At 41.3% G+C, this 19,172-nt stretch overlaps 1 protein-coding gene across 1 annotated transcript; it reads left to right on the top strand.

Moving 5' to 3' along the window:
• Positions 1-11,855: 11,855 nt before the first annotated feature.
• On the top strand, positions 11,856-18,731 carry nars2 (asparaginyl-tRNA synthetase 2, mitochondrial). The gene is made up of 14 exons (XM_048264586.1): positions 11,856-12,146; positions 12,239-12,348; positions 12,526-12,646; positions 12,757-12,897; positions 12,995-13,075; positions 14,321-14,424; positions 15,171-15,303; positions 15,660-15,758; positions 16,010-16,047; positions 16,149-16,215; positions 16,365-16,502; positions 17,044-17,141; positions 17,550-17,576; positions 18,501-18,731. The coding sequence occupies exons 1-14, from the start codon at positions 11,982-11,984 to the stop codon at positions 18,643-18,645; spliced, it is 1,467 nt and encodes a 488-aa protein (XP_048120543.1). The 5' UTR covers positions 11,856-11,981; the 3' UTR covers positions 18,646-18,731.
• The last annotated feature ends 441 nt before the right edge of the window (positions 18,732-19,172 follow it).

Here is a 19,172-nt window from a genome sequence, read left to right as displayed (position 1 = left end):
CTCTCATCAATTTCACATGCTGACAGAAAACAGATAGACTGTGTTTGGCACTCCTACAGTCCCAGGAAGAGAAACTGCTAATATGCAATGTCCTTGAGAACAAGAGAGAGAGGAAAGAGAAAGAGACTTGTGTGTTTTGCTTTGGACTTGGCAAATAAGAGAGAGCATCAGATCGAACTCATTCTTTCTGCAAGAGGAGAAAAGGGGTGTCTGGGGCTTGATGTGAGTGGAAAAGGGAGAAGAGGAGAAAATGAACAGAGCAGATAAAAGATCATCAAGAACAGAAAGGGTCAGCATGGTGGAGCAGCGCCACAGCTGCGGTCCCCTGCATGGCTCGCCCGTACCTCTGCGTCTATGACAGGTGTGAACCCAGGGTGCAGAGACCCAGAGAGACGTCAGGGCAGCACGCTTTAAGCCAGACGGACTAGCAACATTCAGCGACAAGGCTGCCTCCACACATTAGGCTAATCATATTGACAGCATATCTAAAGCTTTTATTAGGCTAATTATCCCGAAGGTCAGATCTGTCTGTGGCATTGTGGCGGATCCTTCACTCGGAAGGCGTGACGAGGGGTGTGGGGGTGTAGTGAAGTATAGTGAACTCTTTTTCACTCTGTGGTAAAGCCCATGAAGTCGAAGTCAAGAGTTGCGCTTTTTTTTGCATGTGCAGTTAAAATGTCAGTGTTTGGCACTTCACTAGCAGCTCTGTTGGGTTCTTCTCCTCATTTACATCCTCCTGCTCCATAGTGGCTGTTGTCCCTGGAAGACATTTTGAGGGGGACACTGCTGGCCAAATGCTCAGTGGCTCAATCCTACCCGTCGTATTCTACAAACTCAAAATGGCACACAGGAGAAAATTACAGTCGGTGTGAAGTGAATGCAACATAATTAGCCCATCCCTCTTAAAAGGGTGGAAAAGGTTTCTCGAGAGGCGCCTTCCAAAAACTCCTCCTTTCATATTAGCATAGATTTTTTTTTCAGCCGGGGCCATTTCTAATATCTGCCATTTCTATGCGAGGCTTTTTTGGCAATGCTACTGACGCTTTTTTACCCTGCCACTGAAATGGACAGTTTGTCTGCAAAAAAAAAAAAAAAAAACCCAAAATCCTCCAATACAAACCACTGAACCGCTCCTCAAGTTGCATGATCCCCACTCTTCGAGTAGACTCAGAAGGCCCATTCACCGCTGAGCCCAGAGGGCACTGAGAAACCCACCAATAAAGGTCAGATCCATCCTCTGTAGAGATGTTTTGTTGCCGGGGTTAAAACAAGCCACATGAATATTTCATTGGTCCCGGCTGCTTGCGGAGCCACTTGGCAGTGGGCCCAATTGAAAATGTATAAAACAAAGCAATGCATTTTCTGCATGAATTAATATCCACATTAATTATTATCAACAACGTCTGCTATTTTTTTTTCTTTCTTTCTTTCTTTTTTTATGGGGGGGTGTTTTTCATCTTTAGACTCCTGTAATGTGACTTCAGAATCAGAGTTCAAGAGCATATTACATCAAAGGGAGGATTATTCATAGTGAATACCGCTAGATTTTAGCATTTATAAGGCGAGTGGCTTCTCTTATTGCCCCAATCTCTATTACCCAGACTAACCCCTCACCCCTCACCAGTGAAATTAAGCATACAGAAGAGTCTCAAATATTATGGCTCACGCATACTGGCTAACTTCCACACAACTTCTTCCAAGATGGTCTCCAAACAAAGATCCATTTCCTATCAAGGCTCAGAATATGAATGCATTAAGAAGTCAGGCGGTGGACTCTCCCTCCTTCAGTGCAGTTCCTCTAATACTCCGATGGCATATTCAGAGCAAATCGACCCATTTTGCATTAATATTCATTCCATCAGTATCTTTCGACTCAAATCACACAGTAAGGTTGAGGGGATTTCAGATCTTGCATTCATTATTCCATCATGAATTTGGGGGAGGAAAAAAAGAAAAAGATAGAATGTGGGGATGGAAAGAGAAAACTAGAGGAAGAGAGAGAAAGAAAACTTGAAATATACAATCCTTGGAGAGAGATCTGGATTTGCGCTTCACAACGCTGCATGTTTGCAAGGCTGCCAACATGATGTGAAAAAAAAGTTCTTTTGATGTTACAAGGCATGCTTTCTGACAGGAATTAGCTAAAGCTCTCCAGGCCAAAAAAAAAAAATCTCCCTCCAAAATGTTGTTTAGCCAAGGTGACAGCTTGTTGGTCATTAAGCATGGTCTGCCTCATGAAACAGTCATGAGTCAGACCCTTCTTTGTTGGCTTACGCCATTATTGAACAAGATGGGCTGAAAGTTCAGTCCAGGTAAGAGAGAGACAAAGAGACAGAAAGAGAGAGAGAGAAAGCGTATGAGTCACCAATGGCTGGCCTCTCATGCGTTCACCTCTGCCTCTGCCTCCCACAGTCTCCGCATCAAGCACAGGACATACATTGAGCACGTCATCGTTGTACGCACTGCATGCTAAATGAGCAACCGCTACAGATTTTGTCTGGCCAGCTCTTCTCTCTCCAGTATTCATTTTGAGTTTTAGGGGAATGGAAATGCATGATCAAAAGCACTGAAATGAAAGTTCAAGCCAGAGTAGCAACTTCTCTCCTCTGAATATGCAGCGAGAATGACTTCCACAGGCCCATTTGGGTGTTATGAGTTGATAAGTTATTATGCTGATGACACGATGGATGACCGCTTATTATCATAGAGATAACGTCTCTAAATTAGCTGTATAATGTTAGTGTTTACTGCAGATGGCGTCTTGAGAATCGGTTGTCTTAGGCGAGATCTCTGTCAGATGCCATTTAGAAAAGGTCACATTCCCTGTAAGTTCTCAGATTTGATTCCAAATCTGTTTGACATAATGCACATCATGGTTATTTAAGAACGATCGTGTTTGTTTAAAGGGGAACTTGGCAACTATTTCAACGTAATAAACCCGTTTAGAAATCATTTGAATGGTTAAATGACCTGTTCCGGTGAAAATGGTGACTTTCCCCGCTGCGCCTAGCGTCCCCAGGCGGAAAACCAACCTTGCAACATTGAGACTACCGTCCCGGAAAGAGAAGTGAGAAACAAGAAACTCGTTTTAAATCGTGTTTCTTACCTTGTAACATCCACATAGTTCTGCCAAACTTATGCTAACCGTTCGCCATCTTGTAAACAAATCCATGTGCTTTATCGTTACCTTCTCCCACAGTTTGAAATAGCATAATGCACAATTTCTCCAGCAGAGGGGGAAATCCTGCCAAGTTTCAAATCATTTCACTATGAACCTGAAAAGACTTAACAGTAGGACCTAAGGTTAGGTTCTTCTCCCCTTCAGACCCACCCCACCAGACAGACAGACACACGATCACACAGACACATCACACCCTGACCCAAAAAGGAAGCATAGAAGCACCCACATAACAAAATGGGCTGATTTTTGAAGTAGTATCTTCAGAGAGCACACCCTGAATACATTGTGTATTCTGTGTTTTGAACAACCATTTGTTGTGGGTGGAAACATCCAGGCGAAATATTTACTCTGCTCCTTCCTGCAGAGCCAGTTTTGGAACAGTGATCTCGCAAATATAAAGTGGATCACTTGATCATTCATTTGTATAGGTTCTGTTTAATTGGTCAAATATGTGCCTCTCTCAACATCCATCTGAGCTGAGGCCATCTTGAGTTTCCTATTGAGCATGTTCTTGGAATGCTATTAGTCAAAACAAGATGGTGTTGGCAAACTAAAGAACTGCTATGTGTCATCAGGCCAATTAGAGAAGGTCTGGTCATGTTGCTATATGCAGAAATTAGTCATGCGTTGCAATTTAGATGTCCAGTGAGAACTTTTGGCACACATTTACTGACAATTATTCCTTCCTTTGTTTTGCAAATTCCCAACCACACTTGCTCTCCATTTAAGTTTTTAGCATTGTTAGGAACACTGCTGCAACAAATTATAATATACCATTAGCATAATATCCATTAAAGAACAAGTCTGAGAAATCCAACATTTTTGAAAAATGTTTAGCCATTTGCTGATGTTCCAAAAGACACTTGGATAGAAGTAGAACATGGGTAAAATATTGCTAAGAGTTCATTCAAACCACAATTTGTTCATTCAAACCAGCAAATCAGAGAAAATACAGGACACGCAGAGAACAGAAAGCAGGACCGGAATTAAAGCTTTACCAGAAATTGACAATACATCAGCTGAATTTGGCCATGGTCTACTGCAAAACTCGCAATATAAATACCATTATGCAAGTCAATGCCAAGCCCATGCCTTTGTTCAACTAGTCTCACAAGGAGTCTTACAGGAACAGACCCGGAGTCAGGACTGGAGCTTGAGCCGGTGTAGGAGTCTGACTCGGGGCCGGAGTCAGAGCAGGATCAGGACCCGGCACAGGAGCCTCACTCGGGGCTGGAGAGCGAGCTGGAGCCAGAATCAGGACTGGAGCCGGAATAGGGACTGGAGCTGGAGCTACTGGAAGAACTGCAGGCCCAGGGCGTTGGGGAGCTGGGACTGGAGAGGGACCTGGTCCATCCTCTTCAGAGGACCAGTAGTCCTCAGTGGTTTCCCCCTCATCCTCCCAGAACAGCTCCCAGGGCATTAGGTGCAGTGGCAAGTCAGAATTAAAATAAAAAAAACTTGCCTTCTTCCATGTTTGTTGGTCGGTTATTCTGTCGCGGTTCCACAGGGAGAGCTTGAACCGCACGGCACGGCACGGCACGGCACGGCACGGCACGGCACGGCACGGCACGGCACGGCACGGCACGGCACGGCACGGCACGAATCACAGGAATCTTTATTACTAACTGAATCAACTATGTGCAACACAATGACTAATAACCGACCAAGACTGAGGGGAGACAGAGGGTTTAAATACACAGGGGTAACAGGGCACAGGTGGACAATGAACAAGGTAAAACAAGACAGGTGGAAACCATAATTAACAGACTAACGCGGATCAGGTGAGGGGCGGAGACACAGGCACAGGGAACAGAAACACATGGCAAAACAAACAAAGAAACACATGGAACAGTACACAGGAAGTAAACAAGAGGGGCAGACATGAAGGAAAACACTAAACAGGGAAAACAAAACACGACAGGACCCTTACAATTACATTGTGCTGCTTGAAACAAATAATTTAGCGAGAGCTCGAGTCTGTTTAGTGAGAAGTATTTGAGACTATGTATGTAGTATCGAAATTTCAGTCAAAATACATTCAAATCTGTTCAGATTTTATAAATCGATAAATAACATGGCTGGGCATTCACTTTTCAGTTTTCATTACACATCTCAGCTTATGAAATGTGCTATACAAAGTTACTGATATTTTGTAGTTCACTCACAAGGTGGGTTTGAGAGTATTTAATGAAATGAAAAGGTAGATTGTTTTAAAAAGATGTCAGTGGAAGAATATACTTTTTGAAATATATTATACAATATGTTTAAGACACTGGTTTAAGACATTTTCTGTTGATGTCATGTCTCCATGATATACCAACTGCACCTACTGTATATCAGTAAGTAATGGAGACATTGAAGTCAAACTAATCAAACAGACATTGTATAGTTTCTGAAATAACATCCAAAATAGGAAATTGCTAGCTGAATAAAAAGACCATTCTTGACTCCACACATGCACTGAAGAACCTTCTACATTAAATAGGTAGACAGTTAAGAATGGGTCCAAGGAAAGCCAATTCCTGTCACAACAGATGAGGAAGAAGAAAAGATATGGCGCTGCACTGCCAATTGCAGTGCACTGAAAAATCAGTGTAATTGTCAGATTGAAGCTCAGCTTTTCCTTATCGGAGCTCCACAAACAATGGGGGGAATTGATAGCTGGGACCCAAGGTGCAGAAGCAAAGAGATTGGGCTGCTCCAGAAGGATTTGTCTCACTAAGCTCATGAAACATTAAGCAATGACAATTCAGGAAGATCAATAGTGAGCATTAACTTCTCTTTTTTCTTTCTTTCTCCATCTCCTCTCTTTCTCTCTCCCCCTCTCTCTCATAGGCAGCTTCACTCAAGTCTTACAATGCAAGATGTTCACTGTGTGTTTGTGGGTGTGTGTGGAGGAGGGGGGCAGGTGAGGGGCAAGATAAAATAACACCTCATCATTCTGCACACATCTGGCATCTTTTTGAAGTTTTTTTTTTCTTTCTGATAAACACCTGGAACCTGGCTTTTTTTTTTTTGCCGATGTTAGTATCTCCATAGAGTGACTAAAATGTGTGCATCTACACTATGACATGCACTTAGAACATTGCTGATGTGATTTTTCAACAAAACTGTCATCACTTGGAGCATTGCTCTGGGACAGAACATTGTTTGTCAGTCAGCTTTGTTCTTAGCTCACTGCTCTGAAGGAGCTGTCAGAAACTGTCTGTGACAAAGATGTCCAACAAATGACTCATGACAATTGCTTCTGTGCTGAACTTTAGGTCCTTTGATAAGCTGGCGTGGCATTACGAACAATGGGCCTCATTCACCAATATCTTCCTAAGAATTGTTTTTAACTTTGTTCTTAAGAAGATCTCACGAAAACTCTTAAGCAGATTCACAAAGGTGTTCGTAAACATCAGAATCGTTTGCAATTTCATTCTTATCATGCTGAGGCCACGTCTACACAAAACCATAGGGTATATTTGTTCTAACTGCTATCACATCTTCAACAACTCCGAAAACAAAAAAAGTCACATCCACACGAAGAAGTGAAATTGACAGAAAGCGCTGTAGTGCATATGCCAGGCAAGTAGATGTCGCCGTGGCGGTGCAGATGCTTCACGATTCACTATTTCATAGAATATAGAATTCTCTATTTTATACAGTCTATGCATTCTCCAAAGCAGTCACGTGAGTAAAACAATCCTGAGCACAATTCAGTTTTCAACTGTAAAACTAATACATTTCATTTTTATGGTTTGTGAAGGGTGCAGTCCAGTCCTTTATTTAGTGAACGCAGGTGCAAATAATCTCCTTTCCTTTCTTTGGTTATAGTCCGCGATTCACATTTGTTATTGTCTATCATCGCAAGTAGGCTACTAAACGCTAGTAGGCCTATAGGTATACCCAAGTTATATTATAATGCAATTTATAATTGTATTATAATACAATTTACCTTTGTTACTAACAGTCAATACTTTTTGCCTGCATCAAATCGTGCATTCACATTTAGTGTTCATCTACTGTAGGCTTAACATGATTTCTAAGTGACTTGTAAGCTCATCTGACTTCACTAGACTATGAATGCATTTATTTCCCTCACGGGATCAAAAGAGTATATATACTTATACTTATCTATGTTGTAAGACATGTAAAAGAACTTAATGACATTGGCACTACGCACAAATTAATTTCAACTCTCATTCATTCATTTAATTTCTTGCGTCAGTCACTGACAGTAGCTAGAACGCATCGGGAAAACACATAGGAAAAACACTGTTCACCAAGTCATGATAAGCAACAGTTGTAATGTTTAGCCTACTGAGTGTAATCGTAGGTAATGTCATGTATGAAAACTAGTATTGTTAGGCAATACTATAATGAGTGTCAAGTCGAGGGCAGCAGAGGTGTGGTGATGACATCATCAATACGCAAAGTAAGCGGCATATACTTATACTTATCTATGTTGTAAGACATGTAAAAGAACTTAATGACATTGGCACTACGCACAAATTAATTTCAACTCTCATTCATTCATTTAATTTCTTGCGTCAGTCACTGACAGTAGCTAGAACGCATCGGGAAAACACATAGGAAAAACACTGTTCACCAAGTCATGATAAGCAACAGTTGTAATGTTTAGCCTACTGAGTGTAATCGTAGGTAATGTCATGTATGAAAACTAGTATTGTTAGGCAATACTATAATGAGTGTCAAGTCGAGGGCAGCAGAGGTGTGGTGATGACATCATCAATACGCAAAGTAAGCGGCTTCGCCGTGCAAACGAACACGCAAGGGCGGCATTTTCAATTTTTTTCACCCTGGGACCAGGTTTCAAAAAAGTGCATCTTCAGGCAGTGCGTTTGGATTCAATTGGACGAATGATCCAAATGATCCAAAACACGTGCGTTTACACCAAAAAGCGTCTCCATGTGAATGGCCCCTGAATCCCATTTCTTCAGGGCCTTCTTGACAGGGCGTGACAATTGTTCTTAATTAGTATAGGTAAATGCCCTGTCAATCCCCATAATTAATCACATATTGATTGAGGGCAGGGCCGTGTGCACACAAATTGAGGCTGAGGCGCCAGCTTTTATTTCATATATTATGCACTAATTGAGCAAGTCAATTTGATTACCATATATGAAACATGCTTTGAAGTGAAAGCACTGCTGCAGGAATTGAACAGTAAATGAGGTTCTATTTAGTATAAAAAGTGAAAAAGTGTTATTTGTTATGTTTATTTATTTAAAAAAAACCTTAATGCTTTGTAAAATGGTGGAATTTACTTTAATTAAAAAAAATACACTATTTTTATTCAAAAATAAAATATATAGTTATCATTTTACATTCTATTATATTTTACACCTGCAGAAATGATGAAAATGCAGTAATCATTTATTTTGTCAGTTATCAAATGTGCGTAAGAGTGCTCTTGAGTGTTCGTAGATTATGTTCTTACCTAAGAACAAGAGAACATTGGTGAATGCAATATCTTCGTAAAAACTGCGTAAGTGGGTTAAGAATACATTTCTTCGTAAGGACTGAATGAGGCCCAATCCTTTTTGCCCCAATATCCTCATGAAGTAGGCCTACTCACGAATGTGCTTTTCATGTTGTCACTAATGTAAAGGTTCTTGTAGGTCTAATAAAATATCCCTATACCAGACTAGTGATGGCTCCACTTTGGGGAGAACGCCTGACACCCAAGCTCACTCGTTCTCCAGAACTCTATCACCATAATGGTCTCATCAGCACTAAACGAGGCATGTTACATGAAATCAATGCGCTGCCTGCTGCTCCCCAAGAATATCACGGGCAAACTAATGATAGACCCACAAAGACTAGGTGGTCAATATGGCGTGGCAGAGTAGGCCATACCGTTCCGACAGAGTGCCAGACGAGATACAGGGGGGGAGCTTGACCTCTGGGCCAGAACTCACGAGTCTCCTGATTATCTGCTAGGCTCGACTGCTAAAACGAGATCACTGTTTGTGTTAGCTAATCACATATTGATTGAGGCGAAGACAGGGGAGACGAATGAGGCTGTTCGACGACCTGGCAGCGGCCTGGCCACTCGCCCACCTGTGGAAGTGTGAGCATCGTTGCAAATGAGAAAATAACCAGACACGCGCTTCAATTTTCACCTGAACGAGCACCTAATCAAAACAGCAAGGGACCACGTCGACGCACAAAAACCAGACGCATGCCGAGATGAGGGGAAAGCACAATGTGATGGGAGATGGTGGAATATCTCATAAAAGGTGTTTCTATTGTTCCCCCGGTGCGGTCTGTAGGCGGATCTGTCAGCCGAGTCAGGTGTGAAAATCAACCAGCTCTGCTATCATCCTTTGACTGCCGTGGGCCGACATGAATGATGCTCCTGTTTGATTGTTTGAGCACTGAAGACATCGGGGACCGACGGCGTGCCTCTTGCGTAGGTTTTTCAAACAGGATTTGTCAAGTGCTGGCAGGATGCTTCTCAACAACACGAGGCCTATAGAATCATTGGTGTGAGATCAGTAACAAGGGCCTGTAAAAAAACTGAAAAGGTGCATAAAGGCCACAGTAGAAACACAGTAGGCCTCTATCTATTTATCTATACATTTCAGAAATGCAATGTTAGGCACAGCTTTGAACAAGTAATGGACATTTACAATATTAGTGAGGTGTGATGGTCGGAGTGGGTATTTTTGTGGAACCATTGCGCCATCTAGTCTTCATGTTACATACTGCACACATTCAGAAAATTAAGGATGTGTTCATGAAGCAATGAAAAATCTTTTCACCGATGTTGTCGAGCAACATTTCATTGAATTCTTGGCTGATATGCCTATTGCAGTTAATCCTAGTTTAATGTCTCCAATTATGCAGGATTTGATGACCAGAAATGGTTCCCACATAGACATTACACCCAGATAGGCCTGAAAGATCATGGTCAGTGGATAACAGTCTGTCTATATTCAGGCATCATGGTCATTAAAACATAAAGGAGGCACATGCTCACTCTGTTTTCTGATATGTTTTTTTCACAATGTTTTAGCACCATCACTCTAATATTTTATAATTATCACTTTATATTATGACTCAAGCATATTCTTCTGTCATAAATCATACCACTAAAAGTCAAACATCCCCGCCTGTCGGCCCTTTTACTAGGTATGTGAAAATGAAAAGCAAATAGTTGTGTGCTATACACAATTTATTACATGTGTAGTTTATTTACACTCTTAAAATGAATGTGTTGAAAACAACACAACTTGCATTGTTTTTAACACATTTCTGTGTCCAGACAGGGACAACACAGTTTGTGTTATTTCCTTTTTTTATTTGTTACACAATATGTGTTGAAAATAACACAACTTGCATTGTTTTTCAACACATCTCTGTGTCCAGATAGGGACAACACATTCGTTTTAAGAGTGTAGATAGTTGGCTAGCCTAAAGTGTGTCCAAATGCACACCCATTTGTCTCAACTGAATTCCTCACAGCCCACTCATCACTCAGATATCACATATAATATGAAACCACAAATCTTAAACCAACAGTAGGCTATTAGTTGCTTCTGTGACAAACTGTGAGAAAAATACATTTGCATTTAGATTTTGATCATATTTACACTCCACATGCAGCTCTGCGTCCATGTTCTGTTGCTGGCCTTGGGCTGACCCATATGTATGTATATGAAACAGACCAGGATGTCTCTCATCATCATACTTTATCCTGGACCACAGTGAGATATATCAAAACTAAGTTGATGATGTTGAAGTTGATGTCTTCAGGCCTACCTGAGCTGTAAAGGAAGTGCTGTCTCCAGATATCCTCGTGACATGCAGAGTTTTTTGGAATATGGTGACTATAAATTGGGGGATTCTTTGTTCACCAGTGTCACGCACATAGGCGGCACCCGCTCATACCAAGCAGGTCTGAAATTATGAATACCTAAGCCAATATAGAGGGTATCATGTAGACCTAATTTTTAGTTCAATATCACTGGGCTGTTATAGGCTGCCATGCACTGATGGTCTCATTCAAAGTTTTTTTATAGAGGGGTATAAAGTTGCTTATTTCATTGCTTTCCCTTTTTAATTTCAGATCAGAGCTCCTGAGAGACTATAGCCTAGTAGCCTAATCTAACGAACTCGTTGAGAGATCGTAATTGGTAATGTCTACAATAGACAGCAGGCCTTTATGGAGTCACCTTGCAAATGCCTGTGGGATATTGGGACACATTAGCCTAAAGGACATTCATTAACCGACGTGTACAAAATATTATAGGCTAATAGACTTCCCCACAAGGTTGAACTTTTTTGCACAAGATATATAGACCTATTCAAAGATAGCCTAAATCTCATCTGAATTTGTCCAACATCCATAACTGCACCATGTGCTGCTGCATGTCTGACAATTAGACTGGTTATCTAGACTTGTTGAAAACGTTTAAACCCTACACCTGTCTACAGAATGCCATGCATCAGAAGACTAATTCCCGATATTTTTGAACAAACATAAATTTAGCTGCATGATTGGCTGTTATCGCCTATGACCCGCCGTCATTGTGTGTAAAACTACATTTCCATAAAGCATGAAGGCGCAAGCGACTATGATTGGTTTCTGAAAGTCACGTGTATGAATGTAGCCAATCCAAAGGATTTGCAATCGGAAGTTGGAAGGTTTCAGGAAGCGCAATGTGCGCGGCGTGAGTGAATGTCAAAACAGTCAGAGAGCCTGCCTACTGTTTCATAGAGAAGTTCTTTACAAAATCCTTTCAATCATATACTGTAACTTACCAGCTATCTCCCTTACGTTACTACAATGTTTTCAAGTAGTTTACTACGCAATGTTATTCCTGTTTCCTCTGAAGGGGTATTTAGCTGCGTCAAATGCAGGTCCAGACAATATTGCCAGAAGCAATTCAAAAAGCTAACGATACGAGATGCGCTGTCCAGTAAAGCGTTGGGCTCTAACGTCAGAATACAGGTAGGACTTAATTTATTGGTTCCTTTGCCGAGCCTGATAAAAAGCATGAGGAAGAGAGTAAAATTGTTGATTTAACGTTACCCCATTGCTAGGGTTGGGTCCGTTCTGTCAGATCACAGAAAGAACATCTCTTTCTCCACGTGAATGATGGCTCCTCTCTTCAAGCTCTCCAAGTAGTGGCCAGCAACGACCTGAATGACAGGTGATGCCAGTCTCCAACATGGCTGCCTGCTCTGGTGCCATTGATTATGTATCATGTAGTTGAGTAGCCTAGTTAGGCTACTATCAATTAAGTAGAATGTTAGAATCATACAGTGGCTTCTCTGGTGTTGTATTGTGTAGTGATGTGATGTGCAAAAACTATATGCTTGACCCCAAGTGATCTGACATTTGGAAGTGCCATCGATGTCACAGGATGCCTGGAGAAAAGTCCAAGCAAAAAGCAGAATGTAGAGCTCCATGCAAAACAAATTAAAGTGACTGGAAAATGTGATCCCATAGTGAGTCTTTTTTTTGTGTCTTTTCTCTAATAGACCGATTTTACTGTCTGTCATCTATAATATGTCAAAACCTATGCATCCACCGATTTGACTATGTGCTCTTTTCACAGAAATTCCCCTTTAAGATCAAGGAACGCCATCCTATGGAATACATCCGACAGTATCCTCATCTACGTTGCCGAACAAATACCTTCAGTGCCTTGCTAAGGATCCGCAGTGAAGCCACCTCTGCTATTCAGTCATATTTCAAGGTATTGCCCTATTCTCTGTGTCTGCCATCATAGTTGCTAGTATACAGTGAGTTGGCTGAATGTACTAAAAAGAGACTGTTTGTTTTTTGAATTTCAGGACAATGGGTTCATACAGATTCACACACCAGTCATTACGTCCAATGATTGTGAAGGCGCAGGGGAGTTGTTCCAGTTGGAGGTGTGTCCTCTTTCACAGGGCTTAAGTAAAAAACCTCAGACAGAGGCTTCCGTGTTTGAATAATTTTGATAAAGCTGCTGTCCTGCATAGGTTCAAATAACTTACCAGTATTTAAAGTTTGCATCAAAAACGACTTTCTTCTATAAGCCTTTGATCAATGGCTCCAGAGTTCAGTAATACTTTACATTCTTTGCATAGTTCATCCTCCTTGGAAATTGGGAAAACATGTTTCTTTGATATATACCAATATAATGCACACCTTTGAAGTGTTCACGTCATTTTCATAATCTGATTCTGGCTGGATCTGATATGGGGGTGGGTGCAGGGTACAGCGTCTGTACCACCTTGGGTCCAGGGTCCAGGTCCTTACGTACGGAGGACTCGGGTTTGAGTCAGACCTGGGTCATTTCCTGATCCCACCCCATCTCTTTCTCCTACTTGCTTCCTCTCACTCTTCACTGTCCTCTATCAATAAAAGGCTAAAAGCCCCCCAAAAATATTTTTTTCAAAAAGAAAGAAATTGAGGCCTAGTCTCAAGTAAAAAATGGACACTAATGTCGTGTAGACACTGTGTGTTTTTGTCAGTCATGTACAACTTGGTAACTCACACTACACTTTTCAGTGGGTCATAATTGCTGTGCTCACACTGGACATTCGACAACTCACACTGCAAGACAAAAAATCATGCCAGAAATCCAACCTGATCGAACCAAAGCTGGGACCTTCTATTTTGGTGTTGTGAACCTGCTCAAACAGCACGAGTGGAAATTCGGCCCGATTCTAAAGTTTGTCAGGTCTAAATCGGGGCTTAAATTGGGCCAGACCCATGCTATGCCTGGCTGCTTTTCCTCAAAGATATCCGCTAACTTCTCTATTTCCTGAGACTTTCCAAGCACTGTTGATTGTTTTTTTAAATTAGACCTTAGATTGCTTTAATACATTTAAATGCTATTCATTTTGTGATTGTTCCCACCAATAAGTAGCCCAGTTTTGATCTTGACTGTCTCCAGATGTTATATATTGTTATACGCCTGGCTACACAACACTAACATCATGCATAATCTCTTACTAACATCTATGTACGTTGACTTACTGTAGGTTAACGGTTCATTCATTATGTTCACAACAAAACAGGTTTAACCCCCCACCCCCTTGTGTTGTGCCAGCCTTTAGAAATGTATCCATGTGATATTGGATTTAGTATTGACAGTGTCACCTTTAGTAACCTTTCTGTTTAATCTTCAGCCTGCAGGTAGTGGTAAAACGCAAGATGAGAGGAGCCAACACTTCTTCTCGGTCCCCACCTACCTGACCGTCTCAGGCCAGCTTCACCTGGAGGTCATGTCAGGGTGAGTAGTTCTGATTGCTCTGTGTCAGAGTGAGTCAGCTCTCTCAAAGTAGTCTTCATCAGGTTCACCTTATGTTCACCAAAGTAGGTTCACCTCAAGTCTTCATCAGGTTTGACAGGCTACTATCCGGCACATTTCAGTGTGCTCATTAGGGTCCAGAACTTTCCTATAGATCTTCAATGGGTTATGGATATAGAATATAATGAAGTTGAAGATTGTGTGACTGCGAAGCATTTAGTAAACAAACAAATTAAACCAGTCTGATGGCTCAGAGAGAAGACGTGATGTGCGTGCGTGCATGCGTGCGTGTGTGTACGTGCATGTCTACGTTTATTTATATCTGACGAAACCCTCTAGTGATCTCAACAACTCTTGTTCTTGGAATGTTGGCATGCACTCTTATTAGCTCATAACTTCCAGGAGAGTTTAAATCATGAATAAGCAAAAGCCTGCGCCTGTGTTGTTAGTGCAGCATTCAGCCAGCTCCCTCACAGATGCTGTGATGAGGAAATTTGTGCAAGGGAGCAATGATCATGAACTTGAACTTGAATTAAGGTCATGAACTTGACTGAGTGCAACAACAGACATTCAAATGTGACAAGCCATTGTTGTCATCCAGTGCTGAGGTAAGAACAAGTTGTGTCTTGTGCACTGGCTAGACTTGTAAAAAAGACACTTGACACAACATGAGCTGTTGAAGTAATCTACACGACGGCCTCTCTGAAGGGAATGTTTCGCTGTCACAGGGCCTTTCCAGCAGTGTACACCTTCGGGCCGACGTTCAGGGCCGAGAATTCCCAGAGCAGGCGCCACTTGGCCGAGTTCTACATGGTGGAGGCCGAGATCTCATTCACGGAGTCCCTGGAGGATGTGATGGCAGTAAGACTCAGATTTACTATGACACTGTGATAGAGTAGTCAACCCCAGTCAGCTTCACTGGGAGGATAACGCATGGCAAAAGGGGTCAGTGGAATGTGTGAATGTCATAAGGATAAAAGATTGTTTTGGTTTCTTACAGCAAAGCATATATCATGGAATATAATGATTAAATGTTGTTATAGGTAGCAACTGCTAGTCCATATCGCTTTGGATAAAAGTGCTAAATACTAGTCACTTTTTTTTATACATTATATATTCATTATAGAGTTACTGGATGTGTGTTGTTCATGTTGAGATTTGAGTCTTTGAATGTAAGAGGATCAAGGATAGGTCATACCAGATGTCCTCTTGATCAGGTAATGGAGAATCTCTTCAAAGCCAGCACTGAGCATGTCCTGACCCACTGTGCAGAAGATGTAGAATTATTTCACAAGTTTGTGGCATCTGGACACAGGGTAAGGAAATAACTTGTATAATGCAATAATTATTTAAATCGTAATGCAATTGCACCACTTCATGTATAGTATTGTAGTACTGTATAGCACTTGCACTCGTGGGGAACTGAACCCAGTAACCCCAACATTACCAGTGTCATCTGCTTCCACCTGAACTGAAAGACTGAAAGGGTTCACTTGTATCTTAATCTGCTTGATTTGGTTGTGGTGAGCTGTAAATGGCATGTGTTCAAAGTGTCTCTCCTGCTCAGGGGCAAGTGGATGTCATGCTGAGTCGAAAATTTTATGTGTAAGTATGTACCTGCAGAGCTACCTCAGAGCATGTTCTCCACAAAAGCTTAATCTATCCCACCCTTGTCATTATAATATTATGTGTCGTTTTACCCTTAGGATTTCCTACACAGAGGCCATAGACATTCTAAACCGTAGTTCCCAGACATTCACTTTCCCCACTGAGGTGAGTGGAGTGGATAGTTAGGCTCCTTTATTTCAAAGGGGCTTTTTGGGTACTGCCTTTTAATGTCTCACTCTTGTTTTTTTTTTCTCCTCTTGGGCAAAAGAGGAATTTGAAGTCAATGATTATGGCTGTCTGTCTCCATTTCTCAGTGGGGTTGTGACCTGCAGACAGAACATGAGAAGTACCTGGTGAAACATTGTGGCAACATCCCCGTCTTTGTCACTGATTATCCCTATGATCTGAAGCCGTTTTACGCCAGAGACAACCAGGATCACCCACGACACACAGTGAGGCTCCTGTTACACTAATACATTCAATCTCTCTTTGTCTTGTACAAATCCTGCGCTAACACAGAGTGTACCAAGTCTCATGTTCAGATTTGATCATTTTGGATATGGGCTTATCAAAGATGAAAGCTTTTCAAGGATGATCATTTTAGGAGTCTTTCCAAGAGTTATTCCAGTAACAGCAGTCGTGATATTTTTAACGGTCCAATAAGCAACTCAAATGGCCATTAAATAGGTAGTGTTGAACACTCGAGGTCAAAAGACAATAATGACAAAAACTAATCAGGCTCAGTTAGTCATGCTCAAGCACTTGTATTCATTACGTAAATAGTTTTCCCATGTGATTAGTGGTAAAGGCAGTCGTAGCAGCTAACATGCAAGAGTCAGAGATCAGAAGCGGTCAGCATAGATGACCAGTGCATATCAACTATAGGTAGTGATATTCTAGGTAGAGAAATGGATCCAAGGAACCTGATAGATTTGAAGGAAACTATGAGTAGTGGTCAGCAGAAGTCCGTAGTGGTTGTGCTGTGTCCCCCAGGCTGCGGCGGTGGACCTGCTGGTGCCAGGAGTCGGGGAGCTGTGTGGAGCATCGCTAAGAGAGGAGAGACTGGACCTCCTCCAGAACCGCCTCGCTCAGTAAGGGAATGTTATGGTGAACTCTCAGCCAACACTGTTGTGTTGTGAACACACCAAGGCACTTTCCTATCAACGGTGTTGTGTAAATGGAAAGAAACTTAGACTTGAACTTGAACTCCAACCTCAACACCGTTAGAGAAATCATACAGAGAAACAAACTCTGTCTCTCTGAGCAGCCAGTGTTTCCTGTTTTTTTTTATTATAGTTTTATATTATATTATATGTTTCAAAGTTATGACAGATCAAGGAAAAATGTAAACATAACACCTTCAGCCCACAGTTATGTCTTATACAGCCTGTGTAACCTTTAAATAATAGCAGCAATTTTCTAAATGTGCTTGAGTTTCAGGATATCAGCAAAGCAAAATGAATCTGTTGTGTTTCACTCCTTTGTGTATATTTTCACAGGGCAGGGTTGGAGGAGGAATATGAATGGTAAGAACATGATGGTTGTAAATCTGTTGACATCTGTTATTACTGCTAAAGTAATGCTCTGTGGTTAGGTTCTCTCTCTTACTTCCTCAGAATAAAAATAGCTCCCTAAAGAATATTTTAAAAGGCAAGACATTTGAGCTCAACATTAGACTCCACGATCATACAAATTATGTCTTACAAATATATGTATTTCTTAATTCCATAGTTAGTGCCATATTTAAAAAGGAAGACCAACAACATATCAGAGTAAATCTCAGATGGCCAAATAATTTGCATCCCTGCGGTCTTAAACAGTAGTAGCAGTTTTCTAAGTTCCTTAATGACTCGCTGTATGCTTCACCAAGCAAATCAAATCAAATCTGCAGTTACAGTAATACACAAGAAGTCCTTCCCACCCTTCCTGTCTTGTAGGAGGAGTACCTCGACATATTTTCTCACTGTCCTGATCAGACCCTGACATTCTTGTCCTCAATACTAAATTGTCCAGTCCTCAGATTATTACATGTTCTACTCTCCAGAATGTATTTACGTAATAGACAATACCCGATACAATGTAAATAGTGTCTATCCTCACTCCCCGAAGGACTTTGCCTACAATTGGTCTATGTTTACTTGACACTTTGAGATACTGACCAAGATTCAGCCACTAGCATACTACAGTCATTTAAGCTACTTTGTACCACAAACATTGATACTTTGTCTGATATTTTCGGAAGTGAGATATTTTTGTTTTCTTGACCATGCTCTCGTTTGAAGCTGTGATTTTAGCCACAATTATATTTCTCCGTTTGAAAACAAAACAAAAAAACAAACAAACAAAAAAACATTATCTGTTATCATGTTAAGACAAGAGTGGTAATTCCAATGGCACTTCAGTGGATTTTTGCCCCTAAGTCTGATTTCTAACTGGTCTTTCTGCTTTAGGTATCTCCAGCTGAGACGGTTTGGCTCTGTCCCTCACGGTGGCTTTGGGATGGGGTTTGAGAGATACCTTCAATGCATATTGGGAGTGGACAATATCAAAGATGTGATCCCATTTGCCAGGTTTTCACACTCATGCCTTTTATAATGTTCATAAAACGTAACTGTCTGATATGTACCCGATGACTGCCATGTTCAGTGGTCTATTATAATGAATACATTGTATATATTAAACCTTGTTTTCAACAGAGATGACTTGATGTTGGGGGGGTCATGGTTTCCTCATTATACATTTGGCATGGAATTATACATATATTTTGGATTACATTCTGAGACACTTTATCTGTTGACATGGAGTGGGACTCATCACATTCGAGCATTTCCACTTACTATCCACTAGGTGGCACTGGTTGATCTGTAACTCCTAGACACTTTCTCACGCAATTTTTAACGCATGAGCACACAAGAGTGCAAGGAGGTTACATTGAACATCATGTAAGTTAAACCGCCGTTTATTTATTAGTGGTTGGATCAGAAAGCCCACGCCACATGCTTTCTGAATGAGAAATTAGTTGTAAAACCAGTGTACAGTGTATATGCTGTGTAGACAGTGTATATGTAGACATTATACTTTATTATGATGTGGTTGGACTGCTCACGCCCCTTCACACTTCG

This window comes from Alosa alosa, chromosome 15 (assembly GCF_017589495.1).
Source record: "Alosa alosa isolate M-15738 ecotype Scorff River chromosome 15, AALO_Geno_1.1, whole genome shotgun sequence".
NCBI classification, from domain to species: domain Eukaryota; kingdom Metazoa; phylum Chordata; class Actinopteri; order Clupeiformes; family Clupeidae; genus Alosa; species Alosa alosa.
This window is presented reverse-complemented; position numbering and strand designations above follow the sequence as displayed.